We start from the raw sequence: 20,536 nt of genomic DNA on the forward strand, positions 1-20,536 counted from the left end.
ATATGCAGTAAGCGTTTGGTCTCATAGATTGCAGCTGGTATGTAACGAAGTGTGATTATGCGTTTCATAGATGTTTATAAGATTATACTGACTGACACCATCCCAGCTATTCTGGAGATCTGGCTAATATGACTGCTAGTTCGAAAGAAGGGCTCAGACTTCTGGTTGAAGAAGGGAGACGTTCAAAAGCCTGTGTCATCTAAAGAAGAAATTAAATCACGTCTGATCTTGTTTTCCTGAGTGAAGGAAGAACTGCAGAAGCTGTTGAATAGAATGAAAAGTCTAATTATTATAGAATATGGATTGACAACAAACCAGAAAAAGACGATAGTACTGACGTCAAAATTGGAAATCACGTAGTAGACGAAAGATGTCTGTTACTGTGGCCACAAAATGACGCATACAGGATACGTTGGTTTGAGATGGGATGGTTGTGGTTATAATTTTCAAACCTCTGAGATGCAAAATTAACCTCCCCTTGATCGTAAAACGGAGTGAAGCTCCCTATGCATCATGCGAATTTACTTTTAAAAAGTAATGAAACAATCGCGCAGCGGATAACGTCTTATTAAGTCTGAGTAGGCCCACCTTTAAAAGTTACGTCACGCGTGAAAAACACAACACATTTCGGTTATGGAAGGCATCTTGCTATTGAATGAAAATGCACCCTTATAGGAAGTTATATTTATTTCCCTTAACGAGCATTCAAATGGAAAAGCTTCAACAAGATAGCAACGAATGCAAATATACAGAACAGTAGTTTTTAATTCCGATCTTGATACCAACTTTAGGATCACATAATGAATATTGCCAATGGTTAAGCGAAGAATGTATCAGAAAATGCTACTGAAAACTGAACTCGGAAGAACATATACTGTTCAGACATGCAAAGTGCATCCTGCAAATCAAACAACTAAGTGCCTTCATCAATTACCGAAACTAACAAATCCGCAAAGTTAATAAATATCGTGCCCCGTGAACTATTCGGCGGAAAAGCACTCCTGGCCGAATCTCAACAAATAAACTTCCAGTATTCGGCTCCGTGTGCCCCGGCTGTGAGCGGATGTTAACAGCCCCCTGGACCCATCTGCACTATTGCCCCCCTCGAGAATGCCAGCGAGACCGTCGTTCGTGGATGTGGGAGGCAGAGAGAGTCTGGAAATAAATTTCTCTCTAAAATTCCGGGAAGCTCCAAGTCGTCCACCAACTACTATAGTGATTCCGAGAGCCGTCCAGTCTCTAGACAAGTTCTGCCGATTGCGACCACGCTCCAATGAAATTACAAGATTTCGCCAGAGCGCCAGCAAGAGTGAGACCTTTTGTTTATTTTGTGGGCAGGGCACGGACAGAGGCTAAACATCTTTCTAAAAACTTCCTGGCAGATTAAAACTGTGTGCCGGACCAAGACTCGAACTATGGACCTTTGCCTTTCGCGGGCAAGTGCTCTACCATCTGAGCTACCCAAACACGACCCACGACCCGTTCTCACAGCTGTACTTCCGCCAGTACCTCGTCTCTTACTTTCCAAACTTCACAGAAGCTCTCCTGCGAACCTTGCAGGACTAGCAATCCCGAAAGAAAGGATATTATGGAGACATGGCTTAGCCACAGCCTGGGGGATGTTTCCAGAATAAGATTTTCACTCTGCACCGGAGTGCGTAGGAAAGTTTCTGTGAAGTTTGAAAAGTAGGAGACGAGGTACTGGCGGAAGTAAAGCTGTGAGGACGGGTCGTGAGTCGTGCTTGGGTAGCTCAAATGGTAGAGCACTTGCCCGCGAGAGGCAAAGATCCCGAGTTCGAGTCTCGGTCCGGCACACAGTTTCAATCTGCCGGTCCGGCACACAGTTTCAGTCTGCCAGGAAGGTTCATATCAGCGCACACTCTGCTGCAGAGTGAAAATTTCATTCTGGTCTTTCTAGAAGGTTCCAGAGCAGCCGTTGAGACGCTGAGTCTTGCGCTTCTCACGGGAAACTCCCAACCGCCACTTTCTTTATGTAATGAAGACATTCCTCCACGTCGACAACGAACGCTTCCCGGCCGCCCATCGCGTTAACATGGCCAGCTCCGAGTAGACAGAAGCCAGAGGGTCGAGGCTGCATCGGCCCGGTAGAACATTTAAGCTACACGTTTATGGGTGTGGAACTACATACGCATTTTGCAACCAATAATACGAATTATGAAAGGAACATTTCACTTACCAAATCACTATGTGCATAGGCGTGGGAAATGTGGTTAGAGCTCAAAAATATGAATAAAATACGCAGGCTGACTGAAATGGAACCACTTCCCCATTTCTGTCCTTCCCATTACTATGTGCCCATCTTAGTATCTGCTTTCGGTTTTATGCAAATTAGGTGCAGATCTTAATTACGCATTATTAATTTTAATTGTTATTTGAATAACTTTTATACTGCGTGCAGATCTTAATTATCCATTTTCTGGTGTGACACAATTATATATATATATTAATTTTAGTTGTTAATTCATTAAACTTCCATTTCCAAAGATGTTAATGTTTTGTCAATTGTTTGTTCTTTGGAGGAGATGAGTTTTGGAGGTAAATTTTAACGCCGGTTGAATGCACATGGCTGGTGTTGATGCAACAATTGGGCAGTGAAAATGTTTTGTATTTTTCGTGAATAAACGACAATGACTCAAAAATTCTGTAGATTATTATTGCAACATACACATATAGTAAGACCAGCTGCTGTAAGACCTAGGATTCTCTTTCCTAGCGGAACAACCTACGTCCCAAAGATTTTACTTTAAGTATAGCTTTTGCCAGCAACGGAGAACTGACTCTGCAAATACAAGTCTTTTAGTTTTTCCGGATGTTTATCTGGTGGTGGAGGAAACAAAGGAATGTGTGCCTAATTCTGTAAGTGCAGACATTACTATTCGGTGCAGTCCTTAACGTTTCAAGACCCTCTCATCACAGCGATAGTAATTGGAATGCTTCCCAATGTATCGGGAACATTTCATGACGCTACAAGAATAATTAAGCCGCTTTACACAGAGAGCACAGATGTGAATCATGAGTAAAAGGCGTCTGCTACACTGAAGCGCCAAAGAAACTCTTATATGCATGTGTATTCAAATACAGAGATACATAAACAGGCAGAAAACGGCGGTGCGGTCGGTAACTCCCGTATAAGACCACAAGTGTCTGGCGCAGTTGTTAGATCGGTTACTGCTGCTACACTGGCAGATTATCAAGATTTAAGTGAGTTTGAACGTGGTGTTATAGTCGGGGCACGAGCGCTGGGACACAGCATCTCCGAGGTAGCGATGAAGTGGGGATTTTCCTGTATGACCGTTTCACGAGTGTACCGTGAATACAAGGAATCCGGTAAAACATCAAATCTCCGATATCGCTGCGGCTGGAAAGAGATCCTGCAAGAACGGGGCCAACGACGACTGAAGAGAATCGTTCAGGTGACAGAAGTGCAACCCTTCCACAAATTGCTGCAGATTACAGTGCTGGGTCATCAACAAGTGTCAGCGTGCAAATCATTCAACGGAACATCATCGATATGGGCTTTCATAGCCGAAGGGACACTCGTGTATCCTTGATGACTGCGCCACACAAAATTTTACGACTCGCCTGGGCCCGTCAACACCGACAGTGGACATGTTGCCCAGTCGGACGAGTTGTCGTTTCAAATTGTATCGAGTGGATGGACGTGTACGGGCATAGAGACAGCCTCATGAATCCATGGATCCTGCATGTGAGGAGGGGTGATGGAGGCTCTGTAATGGTGTGGGCGTGTGCAGTTGGAATGATATGGGACCCGTGATAAATGTAGATACGACTCTTGACAGGTGACACCTACGTAAGCATCCTGTCCGATTACCTGCATCCACTCATGTCCGTTGTGCGTTCCGACAAAGTTGGGCATTCCAACAGGACGGTGCGACACTCCACACGTCCAGAATTGCTACAGAGTGGCTCCAGGAACACTGCTCTCTGTTTAAACACTTCCACTGGCCCCCAAACTACCCAGACATGAACATTATTGAGCACATCTGGGGTGCCTTGCAACGTGCTATTCAGAAGAGATCTCCACCCCCTCGTACTCTTACGGATTTATGGACAGCCCTGCAGGATTCATGGTTCACTTCCTTCCAGCACTAGTTCAGATATTGAGTTCATGCTACGTCGTGTTGCGGCACTTTTGCGCAGGTGTATCAGTTTCTTTGGCTCGTCAGTGTACTACGAAACATAGTCCTTAATTAGAAGAATAAATTTCTGAGAATGAATATCAGGAGCACAGCACTGGAGGGATGTGAATCATGGACTGTGGGAAAACCAGACTATAAAAGAATCGAAGATTCCGAGACTGTGTGTAACAGAAAGGTAAAGGTAATGTCTGTGGCGTGAGGGTCCTTTTGGCCTGTCAGCAGGTTGAGTACTGTACCCATATGGCACTAGGAGGAATCAGATGGCGGATTCATCGCCCCAGCCGCCTTTTACCCCTGGAGAAGATCCCCAGTGTTCCTCTGAAAGCAAGCTGAGTGGACCTGGGGGTGTCCTGGTCCTGGATGAACTGGAACAAGGAAAAGTCCCTCCTCCAACCTGGAATTAATCTCGGTACTTCCCAGTATTACAGAAGGATGCTAAAAATTAAGGGGACTGACAAGAAATTAGATTCTTTGCAGAATCGTCCTGAAAAGGAATATAATATTTAAAGCACAGTGTAGAATAATGGACAGACTGGGAGGCCATGTGTTAACACATCATAAAGTAACTAATAAATTGCTATAGGGAACTGTAGAGGGCAAATACTATAGTAGGAAACAAAGATGGGAACGTATTCAGCAAATAACTGAGTATGTTGGGTGCGCTTCTCCTAGGTGAAGAGGTTAGGACAAGGAAGTCCCAGATCAAAGCAGTCAAAAAACTGATGAAGAATAACTTAAAAAGGAGAATCCTACATCTGTACACGACGACGGCCCAAACACGACTCATCCGCTTCTCATGTCAACCACTTGGAAGGCATCCTGAGAAGCGTGTCTACGCCAGGTGACCTCCACAAACTTCTACATACGACTATCATAATGCGTCAGACAAATCCTACGTTCGTCGGCAAAGAAAACTAGACGACCTTGATGCAGTTTCCATTCCATGTTTTGTCTACTCCATCTTGTCCACGCAACACTCTTGGTTGTTCCTTCTGTTGTTCACAATGAACCTATAGAGACCGATTTGTTCGTCAGGAGAGAGTTCCGTACTGTCCATATCAGGCTAACCATCCCAGTTGCCTCCAAAACGACTGCACGCGATCCTGTTGCACTTTACTCAGGGTATCTATGAGCTATAGAGGTCATCAGTTGGTGTTGTTGAACACAGGCACTCGCTACAAGGTAAATCTTAGATATTTTTTAATCTGACGATAGCAGTCGAATGTTCAAGTTGCGTAGCTGTTGGGTACGCCGCATTAGCGTTCAACTAAATATGCCGACAAACATTCTTGCTCTGAAGTCTGTATGCACACACAGTCCAAGCTTGAACTTAGCCTTTAAGGCATGTTCACAGACTGAAAAGTGTGATCAAGCTGCATTGTCCCATTCACGACAGGACACAGCACTGTACTGAAATCCACTAAGAATTATTTACTTTCAACACATATGTGGTTGTAAGTAGCGATGTCCTGTGGTAAAAAGAGTATTGACAAACAGGTTTCCAGTGAAGAAAAGAAAGAGCTATTCAGCTGACGATGACGGTAAAAAATTTATTGTGCATTTTACATGCAGTCTATCAGGGGAATAATTCACTATTTGATTGTACACGGAGCACCCCCGAACTGCATGAAAAGAATAATAAGGCCGAGAAATGCACTGCTTGTCAAAGCCAGTGAAGCATCCAGAACACATAGTTGGATGTCAGTGTAATTTCTCTTATGTACACATCATCAGGAGATACATAAATAGAGTTTCACTTTTCTGTAACAGTAAGAACAGTCACCAGAATGCTTTAGTGTTGATCGTGTTTCGTATTGTTCCCACATCTCGTAGGATGAATCAGGGGCTTGAACAGCGTCAGATGTTGAGTGATCACTTGAAGGATATGGAGATGCTGCGTGAAACGGCAGAGTTTGAAAAGAGCCTCGTTGTTGGCCTCCATTGGGCTGGCTGATCGAATCGTGCAATGTCCACATTTGTGGGGCATTCTGTTGTGACAGTAAACAGCTATTGGACTGCATGGAAACGTGAGGTCGGGCGCACTCTTCGTCAAGGTTCCGATCGACCACCCTGCAACAATCAATCGGTGAATCGCCATATTGTGCAACGAGTACATCATATTCCCTCACACCTGTGCCTGCCACCCGGGAACAAGTAACAGACTCCCTGCAACATTCTCAGTATTTAGCACCGTTCGTCGAAGAATAGCAACAGCCTGCCCCGGCAGTTACCGTCCTATGAGTTGGCTGCCTTTGACACCACACCACTACAGGCGGAGTCTGGAATGGTGCCGTGACTGGAAAGCATGGACTGCCGACAAGTGATGCTGCATTGTGTTCAATGATGAATCGCGATTCTGCACTACCCCGGATGACAATCAACGACGAATATGGCGGCGACGAGGGGAGATATCCCATTACTCCAATATTTTGAAGAGTCACAGCGGTGTTACTCCTAGCGTCGTGGTGTGGGCAGCCATCGGGAGTGACTCCAGGTCACGGCTGGTAGTCATTTAGGGAACTCTGACGGCACAACGGCAGGTTGCAGACTTCCTTCATCCTCATGTGTTACATTCCATGTAACAGTTCATCAAATAAAATCCGTTTCAGTTGCATGGGCATTTCTTAATGTATTCCATGACCTGTTTCGGAGCTTTAAGCTTCATCTTCAGGTGCCACCAACTGCGAACAAGAGGGCAGACTACTACGTGGGGCGATTGGAAAGTCCGTGCAAAAATAAAAAATACGTGTTTGGGATAAACCTTTTTTATTTTCCGACGTAGTCTCCTTTTAGACTTATACACATTGTCCAACGCTGTTCTAATTCGTTGATCCCTTGCGAATAATACGAATTGTCCAAGTCTGCAAAATAGCTACTAGTTGCTGCAGTCGCCTCCTCGTTTGAATAAAATCTTTGTCCCGCCAGCCATTTCTTCAAATTGGGGAACAAATAGTAGTCCGAGGGAGCCAAGTCTGGAGAATAGGAGGGATGTCAAACGAGTTGGAATCCTATTTCCATTAATTTTGCGACCACAACTGCTGAAGTGTGTGCTGGTGCATTGTTGTGATGGAAAAGGACTTTTTTGCGGTCCAATCACCTGTGTTTTTCTTGCAGCTCGGTTTTCAAACGGTCCAATAACGATGAATAATATGCACCTGTAATATTTTTACCCTTTTCCAGATAGTCGATGAAGATTATCCTTTGTCAATCCCAAAAAACAGTCGCCATAACCTTTCTGGCCGAAGGAATGGTCTTCGCCTGTTGTGGTGCAGATTCTCCCTTGGTAACCCATTCTTTCGATTGTTGTTTGGTCTCAGGAGTATAGTAATGTATCCATGTTTCATCCACAGTGACGAAATGACGCTTAAAGTCCTGCGGATTCTTCCTGAACAGCTGCAAACCATCCTTGAAACACTTCACACGATTCCATTTTTGGTCAAGCGTGAGCAATCGTGGAACCCATCTTGCGGATAGCTTTCTCATGTCCAAATGTTTATGCAAAATATTATGTACCCATTCATTCGAGATGACCACAGCACTAGCAATCTCACGCACCTTAACTCTTCTGTCATCCATCATCATATCATGGATTTTATCAATGATTTCTGGAGTCGTAACCTCCAGAACGTTCAGCATCACTCGTGCCCATATGGCCACTCCGAAAACTTTGAAACCACTTATAAACTGTTCTAAACGAAGGTGCAGAGTCACCGTAATGTTTATCAAGCTTCTCTTTAGTCTCCTGAGTCGTTTTACCTTTCATCAAGTAATGTTTAATCGCCACAAGAAATTGTTTTTCGTCCATTTTTTGACAGTCACTCGACTTCCTTGATTCACATGAATGCCAAACACAAAGAAATAGACCAATATGACTGAAACTTGGTGTGCGTTCTTTCCAAAGATTCTACTAACTAAACATGACCTCGATACGCGCCGGTGGTGCCATCTCTCGGACTTTGCACGGACTTTTCAAACGCCCTTCGTAACGTGGGTTTGACATACTAAAATGAAAGCTACGACTGTGGAAAGTGGTGTACTCATACAACGTAAATAAATAAGTAACTAAACTCATGCGTAGGATCAGGAACCACAGCGCCAACCTGACAGCACGACACGGAAATGACCAGTGCAAACGGCCCACAAGCCAGCTGACCGCTGCGGCGGAAGCGACCGATGTAGGTGCCAATTGAGGTGGCCAGCCAAGCCTGCAGGTTGCGGCCCCTGTGCAATGTTCTTAATATGTTGCAAGTATCGGTTGTGGTCAGAACAGTGTTTTGTGTTGTTGTGAGTGTATTATGCCGAAGATAAGCGAATACGAACGTTGGGAAACTGGTGCTCGTATGGTGTGCGCTCCCATAACCAAGGGAGCTGAAGTGTTTGGTGGCGTATCGAAGATTTATACCGCATACAAGGAAAGTGGAGAAATATCATTCGCTGAGTCACAGTGCGAATCAGAGTGTCTATTGAGTGATCATAGCAGACGATAGTTGAAAACGACTGAGATGAAAATAAGAGGACGACAGCTGCAAAAGTCACTGCAGAAATGAATGTTGCCCTCGGAACCCTGTCAACAACAAAATAATACAAAGATGGCTAGATAAGCAGGGAATTGCGGGACAAGATGGCATCCCACCAGTGATGGAAGTTGGTCTAGTGGCTAGTGTTGCTGCCTTTGGATCATGGGGTCCCGGGTTCAATGCCCAGCCGGGTTGGGGATTTTCTCTGCCCAGGGATTAGGTGTTTGTGTTGTCCTCATCATTTCATCATCATCATTTGTGATTGTGGCAAGATTGGACTGTGGAAAAAAATTGGGCTGTGTAAAAAAAATTGGGACTTTGTTTGGGCGCTGATGACCCAGCAGTTGAGCCCCCCACAAACCAAACATCATCATCATCATCATCAGTGATGTAAGCATACATAACAGGAAAATGTGGTGCTGAAGACATAAAACCCGGGCTACACAGCAACAGAAGAATGTTATTTGATCAGTAGGGTCTTGTTTCACATTATTTCCAACTTCTGTCCGAGTTTCCATCCCAGGAGAGAAAAAAGGCAGGGGTCGGCGATGATTTGGACAGACAAATCTTGGTATTCCAAGGACCCCACTGTTACCCTGCAAGGTGGCCAAGTATTATGTGACAATGTTGGCTGATCAGGTCCATCCCATAGTACGATGTTTGCTCTCCAATAATGATGCTGCACTCCAAGAGAACATGACCCCTGTTCACATCGCTCACATCGGGGACTGGTTCTGTGGGAAACAGAATGAACTGTCGCAGTCTCCTGACCACCACAGCCAGTAGATCTCAATATTACCGAGCCTTTGTGATCTACTATGCAGAGAAGGATGTGTGATCGCTATCCACCTTCATCAGCTACTTTACAGGAAGAATGGTATAAGACTGCCTTGAAAACATTACAGAACCTGTATTTATCCATTCCGAGACGTACGGAAGCTGTTTTGGATGCAAACGGTTTTCCTGCATCGCATTAGGCATGGTAAAGTGTTCTGTTTTTGGTGCTCCCATATTACTGTCTACCCTGTGGGTATGTAATATTTTTCAGTGCTTCAGAAAGCCGTACGATTAATAAAAGAACGTGACTGAAGCTGTCCATAACTCAGACAAGTAGGTAGGCTACCGTTGTACAGATCTGTCGTGTTTGTGGTGTTTCTACTTTTTTGTCCATCCCCTGTAACTGCAACTATTGTAAATGCGAATCAGTAAATACTTCCTCTGGCTACTTGTTTCAGCCACAGGCGGTTTCCAAATATCGTTCCTGTAAAAGAAAAAGTTTGCCGTTAATTCTTGGCGAAATTGTTAGTCAAACAAAATATCTGAAAATAAACTTTCGTCTGCAACTTATCTGTAGTTTTGGCAAGCTACGTTTTCTACACATCAAAAAGTCACCCTGTGCTATCTGTCGCTAGGCGTAACTTCCAAACTACATTTTTCCTCGGACTGGGGAACCAACTATCGTAATTTGTTGAGGTGTACACTAGTTCCCACTGGTACCAGTTCAACATTCTCTAAAATACTATCATCAGTGACATCTCCAATCTCGCGTTACTTCTCTTCACAGTATTAATTAACGCAAGGAACTATCCGCATCAGCACACAAAAACTAACTTCAGTATTACCAAGGTTTAGACAGTTGAACTCTTTCGAGGTGGGCGCTCTGCTGTGCTAACGATGGTTATTTATGTGATTTTCTTACAGATCCGGTGTCTGGTAACAGCGACGACTGGGTGAAGGCCGTCGCTGGAGTGCCTCTGTCATATACCATCGAACTCCCTGGTGGAGGAAGCCAGGGTTTCGACCTTCCAGAGTCTGAGATCATCAGCATAGTGAAGCCATTTTTTGAATCCGTCAGAGTATTCGGCCAATATATCGCTGCTAACTATGAATAAATATTATGTATAACGACTGCATGTACATAAACGATGCACATAAATGCAAAAATAGTTCCTAATAACTATTACAATAATGATGGTGATAAATCATTACAATAATTAGAATAATAAATGTATAACTTTCGAAGTGCTACGTGTTATTTCTTCACCACACCAAACCCAGTAAAGATGCTCCAAATGTTAATAGCATTGTGAATGAAATACTAAAATTATTAAAACCATCCAGGTTCATATCGCATATAAGGAATAATTTTCTCGAGACTTCTGTCTCATTTCAGAAAATTTGACCAAGAACAAGGTCCTTGTCCACATTGACGCTTAAAGCACGAATCAACTCTAGGATGTTTCACACCATTGTGCCTTTGTGAAGCTCCGTTTCAGGAACGCTCTGCAAACTTCTGTGGTGTTAAAAAAATTGTTTGCACTTTTTAAGTAACGGACGAGAGTGTATGTCAGCAATAGACTTACAACGTGTATTTAAATACTTGCACAACATTAGAGTACGTTCCTCACAAACAGAAAAGCAATCTAATGTACAAATACGTATGAAAATGGTTTATTTTCGAGCAGTTCTTAAAAAATAATTGCACGCTGATTCAACATCAGTTCCCAAATATACAAATCGAAAGAGATGAGGTCGGTGAAACATTGAATTGGCTCTCCCATATCCGCTCTTTTATCATGATATACCTCGGCCAGCGTATTTTTATCCATGTGATTGAAATGTACCGGAGTCACATAAATGCTCTCACTGCAGTAACAAGAAACCACAGTGTCGTGTGCTGAAAATTATTTCAGGCGCGCTATGATCCACGTAGAGAAGGACTGCGCATGATCTGATGTGATGTCATTAACTGTGCTACAGTCCTCACAGCACCACATTAATAGAGGCAATAACATGAATAACATAAGATCTAGTAAAATCTCCATAACGCCATCTGCGTTCAAACCGAGCTACCAATCAAAAGTCGGAACTGGACGGCCAGTCGAAAAGCAATATGTTTCACCTGCAGAACATTTTTGCAATACCAACGGTTTTTTTGGGCATTGTAGATTTATCACAAACATCTCATCCTTGTCACGATTTCTTACAATCAATTGGATCAATAGCCTTATGAAGATCCTAATATAAATACATGCTACCTGTGTTCAGTACGGCTGTGTGGTTAGACACTACGTTTGTAACAATTTCTGAGATCAGCAATTGCATCTGTATTGTTCCTTGTCACAAGTATTTGGCAGCTCTGTCCGAATACGTCGTGAATACCGAGGGTGTGGTTAGACAGACAACTGAGAACAATATTGCAACCAATTCTAGAGCAGAGAACAGCGATGTACGGAGTTTATTTTTCGTTACTGAGCAGGTATTACTTTTTATTTTAATAAATTTTTCTGAATTTGTTTTCTGTTTATTTTTGTAGTATTGTAACACAGTGGTAAAATTTTGCATGAGCTTCCACTGCTCCCTACCTCTCCTTTCCATTAAGTGTTCACTAAGTTTTACTCATCTTTGTCGTGCCCCTCCACCAACTCTCCATTTCAGTCATTAATTCCCACATTCCTCATTCACCTCCGTTACATATTCGTATAACTACATGTAAACGTAAATAAAACGAAATGATACAGATATAGCAAACAGCAGATCAAAATTTCGTTTTTTAGAGAAACTGAAAACCAGAGTTAACACGTAACACACACAAAACACACATACATTTAGCCAGAACAACATCAGTAAACATCAATAGTACGTTTTGTCATCACAAAATGTGAATACCTGCGAGCGAAAGTGAAATTAGATTGAAAACAACAGTGCAAAACCCTGGAAATGTGAAATTAGGCGACACTTCCAGATGCAAGCGGAAATTAGACAAAAATGTTCTACGTAAAAATTATATTCCTGTAAGGAAACTGGTATAGACATGCATATTGAAATACAGAGATTTGTAAAGACGCTGAATACGGCGCTGCAGTCGGCTACGCCTCGTAGAAGACTAGTTTCTGACGCAGTTGTGGGATCGGTTACTGCTGCTACAATGGCACGTTATCAAGGTTTGAGTGAGTTTGAACGTGGTGTTATAGTCTGAGCACGAGTGATGGGACACAGCATCCCCGAGATAGCGATGAAGAGGGGATTTACTGGTACGACCGTTTCACGAGTGTACCGTGAATATCAGGAATCCGATAAAACATCACTGACATCGCTGCGGGCGAAAAAAGATCCTGCAAGAACGGAACCAACGACGACTGAAGAGAATCGTTCAACGTGCAGAAGTGCAACCCTCCAACAAATTTCCGCAGATTTCAATGCTGGGCCATCAACAAGTGTCAGCATGCGAACTGTTCAACGAAACATCACGATATGGGCCTTCGGAGCCGTAGGCCCACTCGTGCACCCTTCGTCGCTGCACGACATAAAGCTTTACGCCTCGCCTGGGCTCGTCAACACCGACATCAGACTGTTGATGACTGGAAACATGTTGCCTGGTCGGGCGAGTCTCGTTTCAAATTGTATCGAGCGGATGGACGTGTACGCGTATGGAGACAACTTCATGAATCCATGGACCCTGCATGTCAGCAGGGGACTGTTCAAGCTGGTGGACGATCTGTAATTGTGTGAGGAGTGTGTAGTTGGAGTGATATGGGACGACTCTGACAGGTGACACGCACGTAAACATCCTGTCTGATCACCTGCATCCATTCATGTCCATTTTGCATTCCGACAGACTTGGGCAATTCCAGGAGGACAATGCGACAGACATCCCACACGTCGAGAATTGCTACAGAGCGGCTCCAGGAACACTCTTCTAAGTTTAAACACTTCCGCTGGCCACCAAACTCCCCAGACATGAACATTATTGAGTGAATCTGGGATGCCTTGCTACGTGCTGTTCAGAAGAGGTCTCCATCCCCTCGTACTCTTACGGATTTATGGACAGTGCTGCAGGATTCATGGCGTCAATTCCCTATAACACTACTTCAGACATTAGTCGAGTCCATGCCACGTCGTATTGCGCCACTTCTGTATGCTCGCGTGGGCCTTACACAATATTAGGCTGGTGTACCAGTTTCCTTTGCTCTTCAGTGTATTAATAGAACTAGAAGTAAATCAGAATTATAAATTTGTTTCATTCGAGGCCGCTGACGATTTTTAAAGGAATGAAACGGAAGTCGTATGGGTTTTTTGGTGTTCGAAGGCGAAGGTGAGAAAATCATGCATATCACATCTGGCAACTACATGGCCCAGTTCGTCAGATCTAAGGAAGAAGTGAAGTGGATGAGCGACAGCGTGAAGGCTGCAGCGAGCAGGATCTGCCCTCTGGTGCATAAATCGAAGACTAAATATATGATAATAAGCAAGACTCATACCTATTTCCATTTCAGTCGTTGGATGTCAGAACCCATTTCTACAAAAGGGTTCGTGTGACGCAGAGAGCAAAGCGTGGATCCAAGTCGGAAGGCCATCGCAGTATAGTTTCAATTAGCTTTTTAAACCTCGCAGTTTGTCAAGGAATTTCAAATGCGAAATAGGGAAAGTCTGGAAAAAGGTCTCAAATCATCCTCTCGTTTTCGAGCGCTTCAGGAAGACCTGTGATTCGGTACAACATGAGACCACTTGGAAATGGAGGGTCCAGTGAAATGTTGATGGATGAGATCCACACCTCCCAAAACATTGTAGGCCTGATAGAAACCAAATGGCTTGTACGGGCAGATCATGTCAGTCGGATGGATAAACGTTGTAGGCCTTTAAAATCCATTGATTTTGGTGCCCACGACAGAAGACTAGTGGAGAGAATAACGAAAATGTGGGGAGACGAACTCCATGATGACTTGCTGCAAATCGACATAGAAGGTGATTGGCGACTGAAAACAGGAAATAGAATTCACTAAAAGAGGCGCCTGACAGCTATGCAGGGTCCTCTGCATCGAATTGTATAAAATAAAGAAAATTAAAGTAAAGTAAGTAGAAGTTGCAAAGACGAATTTCAGATTACTTTAATAATTGTAAAACAACCTCAGAACTGGCTGGTGTGGCTGAGCAGTTCTAGGCGCTTCAGTCTGGAACCGCGCGACCGCTACGGTCGCAGGTTCGAATCGTGCCTTGGGCATAGATCTGTGTGATGTCCTTAGGTTAGTTATGGTTTAAGTAGTTCTAAGTTCTAGGGGACTGATGACCTCAGATGTTATGTCCCATAGTGCTTAGTACCATTTGAACCATTTGGATCTGGAAGAAAGTTGTTCGATATTCGACTGCCTATTTCACTTAAGTTCACTGGATGAAGTACTAGTCAACACCTCAAAGCAGCACACTGGTTGCTTTGGAGCACTGTAGATGGGGTAGAACTGCCACGACACAGTCCTGTGACTCTCCAACGTGACATAAGTCTCAGCAATGAAGGGATGTGTGTATGCCATTCGGTAGTACGGAGTCAGTGCGTAAATGTGGGTCAAAGTTGAGACGTGACAGAATGTCAGAAAGGAGTTATCGTGTTTGGCTGTGCCTGTCATGCTGCAGTAAATTTAGTTGACACATTTTTTAGTGCATCAGTATAGACTGTCCAAAAGTTTTACACGTAATGGTGTGCCACTCACAGCCATGTAACACGGCATAAGAATGGCGGTTGTGCAAAGATTCTAACCGACAGGGGCTGGAGACGAGTGTCACGTCTTCTCAATGCAATGGCTTCAAACCCCACAGGAATCGCTGCAGTCAGTGAATGCTGGTCCATCTCAACTAGTTTCCAAGCGAGCATTTCGAAGGCAACTGCACCCAGGAGAGGCGGATACCTCAAAAAACGCCGTTTCTCATAGCATCAAATACAGTTGCACGTCTTCAGTTAGCTAAACAATACAGAAACCGAACACTATAGAGGCCATCACGAAAATAGATACCTATAGAATTGCCGATGAGTGATAATTTCAAAAATTAGTAAAAATTACGAAAAAAAGATTGAACACTTGCATCAATCGCCAAAATAGCCAATAAATGCTATACAAACTTAACTAAAGGTACTTTCAGGCCAATATTTCCGTTTAAGTACAGTAAAATATATTTTTGTATGTGGTTTTGTGAACCCAAGTTTTAATAAAGCATACTTCCTCCGCACACAGTAATTGCATTTTACTCAAAAATTCGTTCTTCTTGCTGCAGTGTCTCTGCATTCCATTAGAAATGTTTGTCCATCATTATATTTTCTGAATCAAAAACCAAATGAGCAGAGAAGACATAGAATGAAAGTCTTTGGGCCGGGATCATTAATTTTTTTCATGAAGATTACTCTTATTTTTCTAGCTGCCAGGGAAAAATGGACGAGAGAAATCTGCTCAGAAATTGAAACACCTGGGAAAGAGGCCAAGTACGAAAAGATGTATCGCGTAACCAAGGAAATAGTATTTCAAGGAAGGAATGACAAAACAAATATGGAGATAGAAGGGAAAGATGGAACTCTTTTAAGTGACCCGCACGCTGTTCAGAATAGGTGGAAAGAATATATTGAAACTCTCTATGAAGCAGATCAAAGACCTTCCAATCTGCAGACTGAGAAGGAAGAATCAGTAAATGAAGATGAAAAAGGAGATTTTACCCCAGGTTCAGAGGTAAATAAGGCATTGGGAGAACTTAAAAACAATAAAGTGTGTTGTGTACATGACATTCCGGCAGAAATATTAAAGAGCTTAAAAGAAACAGGCGAAAATGAGTTGACTCCTCTTTGCAACAACACGTATGACAAAGAGGAATGGCCAGAAGACTTGCTCTTAAATATGATAGTCCCAATACCAAAGACTAATAATCCCAAAAAGTGTGAAGACCACAGGACAATCAGCCTAACATCGCAGGCAGCAAAAGTAGTTCTTCGAATTCTGAATAGGAGGCTACATGGAACGCTGGAAGATACACTTAGTGAAGAACAATATGGTTTCATAAGGCGAAAGGGACCACGAGATGCCATTGTACTTCTACGAACCATCGGCGAAAAATACATAGAAAAGAGCAAAGAAGTGTTTGTTGTCTTCATAGACCTCGAAAAGGCCTTTGATAGAGTGCAGTGGGATAAGCTGTTAGATATCTTGAAAAAGAAGGGAGTAAAGTGGAAGGAGAGAAGATTGATCGCAAGTCTGTACTTGAACCAGGAAGCTCAGGTACGAACAGGTAACGGCCGGCCAGAGTGGCCAAGCGGTTAAAGACGCTACAGTCTGGAACCGCGAGACCGCTACGGTCGCAGGTTCGAATCCTGCCTCGGGCATGGATGTGTGTGATGTCCTTAGGTTAGTTAGGTTTAAGTAGTTCTAAGTTCTAGGGGACTGATGACCTTAGAAGTTAAGTCCCATAGTGCTCAGAGCCATTTTTTGAACAGGTAATGGGATCTCTGAAGGCAGCAAGATTGGCAGAGGTGTTAGACAGGGCTGTTATCTCTCGCCGATCCTATTTAACATCTGTCTGGAGGAAGTACTGGAAAGCTGTTTGGATGGGACAAGAGCGTCAGAATAGGTGGGCAGAGAACTGAATGTATAAGATTTGCAGACGACAAGGCAACCGTCACAGAAAATCAAGAGACACTGACTCAAATGCTAAATGACCTGAATGAAGCCTGTGCAGCACATGATATGAAAATTAATAAAAAGGAAACCAAAAGCATGGTCATAGGCCGAAAAAAAGAAAAGTGAAATTAATTTGGGGTCAGAAATCATAGAACAGATAAGAGCATTCAAGTACAAGGAAGTCTGATTAAAGAAGACTTGGATTGCCAAAAAGATATCGAAGTGAGAATGGCTCTCGCAAAAGGTGTATTTCAAAAGCAGAGAAGACTCCTAACTAGTTGTTTAAACAAGGAATTAAGGAAGCGACTGGTTAAGTGCTTAATATGGAGCGTGCCCTTACATGGAGCAGAAATGGGGACTTCGAGAAAGCAGGATGAGAAGAGAATTGAAGCTTGTGAAATGTGGATATGGTGGAGAACGGAGATCAACTGGACTGACAAAGTCAGGAATGAAGAAGTACTGAAGACAGTTGGAGAAGAACGGAGGATGCTGCTGACGGTGAAGAACAGGAAACTAAACTGGATAGGCCACACTCTAAGAAGAAATTGCCTTCTACAAATAGTAGAGGCAGTTGAAGGTTTGGTTCTGGGAAAGAGAGGAAAGGGCAGAAGAAGGTTCCAGATGCTGGATGATGTCAGCACGCCGCAAAGAGGGTACCAAAGAATGAAGAGAAGCATGGAGGGCTACGCAGTCAATACCTGTTAAAGGCACACAATCCAATGAATGAATGAATGAATGGGATATTCTCCTCTGTCATAGTATCAAGTCAAAGATCTGTGCACTAACTTTTTGTCAAAAACGTCAAATTCCATCATTTACGTTTTCATTTGTATCCCTTCTTGTAGAATCAAAACATACTGGCTTTTGACATCTGTCAAAACGGTGTCCTGGTTATGGACAAGGAGAACTAGGGAACAGACGTCTAAGAAATAAAAACGGAACCTGATGATGAGTCAAATAATAGCTCCATGGTGGATGTGGGTTTGATGTCCCAGCTATGATGGCTGGTACAGTACTGCTGGGTGATATGCATTCCTCTGTACACACTGAAGCTTTCCACAATATGACAGTGTAGCCAGCTCCTAGTTGTCGTACTTGTGTTTTCAAAATGCACCCAATCTGATTTTGATAGATTTTTTTCTTTAATCTGGATGAGGAATTACGTGCTAACCTCGAAGTTTGACATTTTTTCTTCACCCTGCATATATAGATAAATAATTATACAGTATTTTATGCTAACATTGCCAGTGTACGAGGCCTGACTGAAAAGTATCCGACGTTTGGCCAGAAAAAATATTGCGAATACCTGATGGGGTTGGGACCCTAATCCCCTTCAAAGCAGGCCCCTTGTGCTTGCACACACTTAGCCCACCGATCCTTCCACTGCTGGAAACACCTCTGGCACTCTTATTTTGTAATGTTGTTCAGCTCTGTCGTCGTGTTCCGCATCATCTCTTCTCTACTCTCAAAACAGGATCCTTTCAGTGGCGTCATCAATTTTGGAAGCAACCGAAGTCGCAAGGAGCCGTGTCTGGAGAGCAGAGAGGTTGGCGAACGGCTGTAATTCCGTGTTTGGCCAAATAATTTTGGATCAAGTGGGATGCATGTGCGAGGGTGTTGTCGTGACGCAGCTGCCAGTTTTTCACCATCCACATGTCTGGTCTTTTGTGCTGGACTGCGTCACACAGTCGCCGGAGAACATCTTGATAGTACTCCTTTGTCACTGTTTGTCCTTCTGGTGCCTACTCATAATGCACAATTCCACGGACATCAAAGAAGACAATCAGCAGCACCTTGATTTTGCTTCGCACCTGCCACACTTTCTTCGGCCTTGGAGACTTGGGATGCTTCCACTGTGACGACTGTCTTTTTGTTTCTGGGTCGTACCCGTACACCCATGACTCATCTCCAGTTATCACGGTGATCAGTAACCCAGGATCAGTGTTGGTGATGTCCAGAAGGTTCATGTGCAACGTCAAAACGGAGGTCTTTTTGTTCTGGCGACAACAACTTGGGCACGAATTTTGCAGGCACTCAGTGCATGTTCAAATCATCACGCAAAATTGCATGTGCAGAATCTTTACTCACTCCAACCTCTTGGGCAATCTCCTGCACAGTCAAACGACGATCTGCCATCGCCAAATTTTGCACCCTCTCAACAACAGCTGCACTCCAAGCACTTTGGGGCCTGCCAGAATGCTGGTCATTCTCTGCTGATGTGCAGCCAGTTTTGAATCAGTTGAACCACTCCTTAATTTGTGTTACACCTGTCGAATCTTCTCCAAACACCTGCTGAACCTTATGAATTATTTGGCTTTGAGAATTACCAAGCTATTGACAAAATTTGATGCAGTATCTTTGCTCAACACGTTCAGTCATCTTGAGAGAATCAGTAATCTGACAAACATATTGTGTAGCACCCCACCCAGCGACTGGCAGGCAGTGACTGACACGCTGGAAGGCGTGGACAAAATTTACGCATACACATAAAGGTCTCTTCCTTGACTGTGTACAGTGGCGCCACACCATCGTCTCTACAGACTTCATATCTCTAACGCAATGTAAACTATGCAGAATATCCAAAAGTCTACTTATCTTCTATGTCTCTCACATCTGAAGTATCATGTAAACTAACACATTGCTATATATCGTCAGAGGAGTAATGTGTTTCATCACTGACTACTTAGAAGATATAATAATTCTGCTAGTGTATTCAGTACAGTGCTTATTTTTTTAAGACATGAGGAATAACATTATTTGTGGGAACCGCAACAGTTTATGGTACTTTTTACCTTAAGACCTGTGTAATAACAAGATGTGCAATGTCCAGTCCATTGCATGTCGATACAATATAACCACCATTTTTTAAGCAGATCCAAACTGGAAATGATGTTTATAAACAGATTTTCCATATACCCTCTAATATAGCAAACATCCCCAAATCCATCAATTTTTCTGCAAGTATCCCAATGTGCAACCATTTTTTATTTACATAACAGTAAATGCAGATATCTTGTATTCCCTTTTGTATCCAGTTTTCTCCACATTCTTTCTAAAAACGTACATGCCAATTAATAAAGATTTTGTGTTAGAATATCTGTGTTCTCATTTGTTACCATACCAGGTGTGGGTTCATTTCTTTAGCACCCACCCACGATACAGAGCCCCCACACAGCCAGAGTACTACAACATGCTTAGAGGAGCACCTCTTCTTCTTCCTCCAAATGTTTCCCGAGAAAGAACTGCAGACACATGCTGCTAACTGCCAAAGCCAGCCCTTCTGTACAGTAAAACACATGATTGTGGTGAGATGGAGTATGGTACATTGTTAGTTACCACATTGTAGATGAGTGTGTTGACTTTAGCAACCTTAATTACAGGTTTATGCATACTGATTCTCAGAAAA

The 20,536-nt window shown here is 43.3% G+C and overlaps 1 protein-coding gene across 1 annotated transcript in view; it reads left to right on the forward strand.

The window, feature by feature from the left end:
- The window catches only part of LOC126188707 (carboxypeptidase B-like), a 162,492-nt gene extending 146,522 nt beyond the window's left edge, over nt 1–15,970 (forward strand). Inside the window, exons 9-10 of the mRNA XM_049930315.1 lie at nt 10,400–10,554; nt 15,884–15,970. Coding sequence (XP_049786272.1) covers nt 10,400–10,554; nt 15,884–15,970 — 242 coding nt within the window. The remainder of the gene's footprint in view (nt 1–10,399; nt 10,555–15,883) is intronic.
- Nucleotides 15,971–20,536: the final 4,566 nt, after the last annotated feature.

Source organism: Schistocerca cancellata, chromosome 5 (assembly GCF_023864275.1).
Source record: "Schistocerca cancellata isolate TAMUIC-IGC-003103 chromosome 5, iqSchCanc2.1, whole genome shotgun sequence".
Taxonomy (NCBI): Eukaryota; Metazoa; Arthropoda; class Insecta; order Orthoptera; family Acrididae; genus Schistocerca; species Schistocerca cancellata.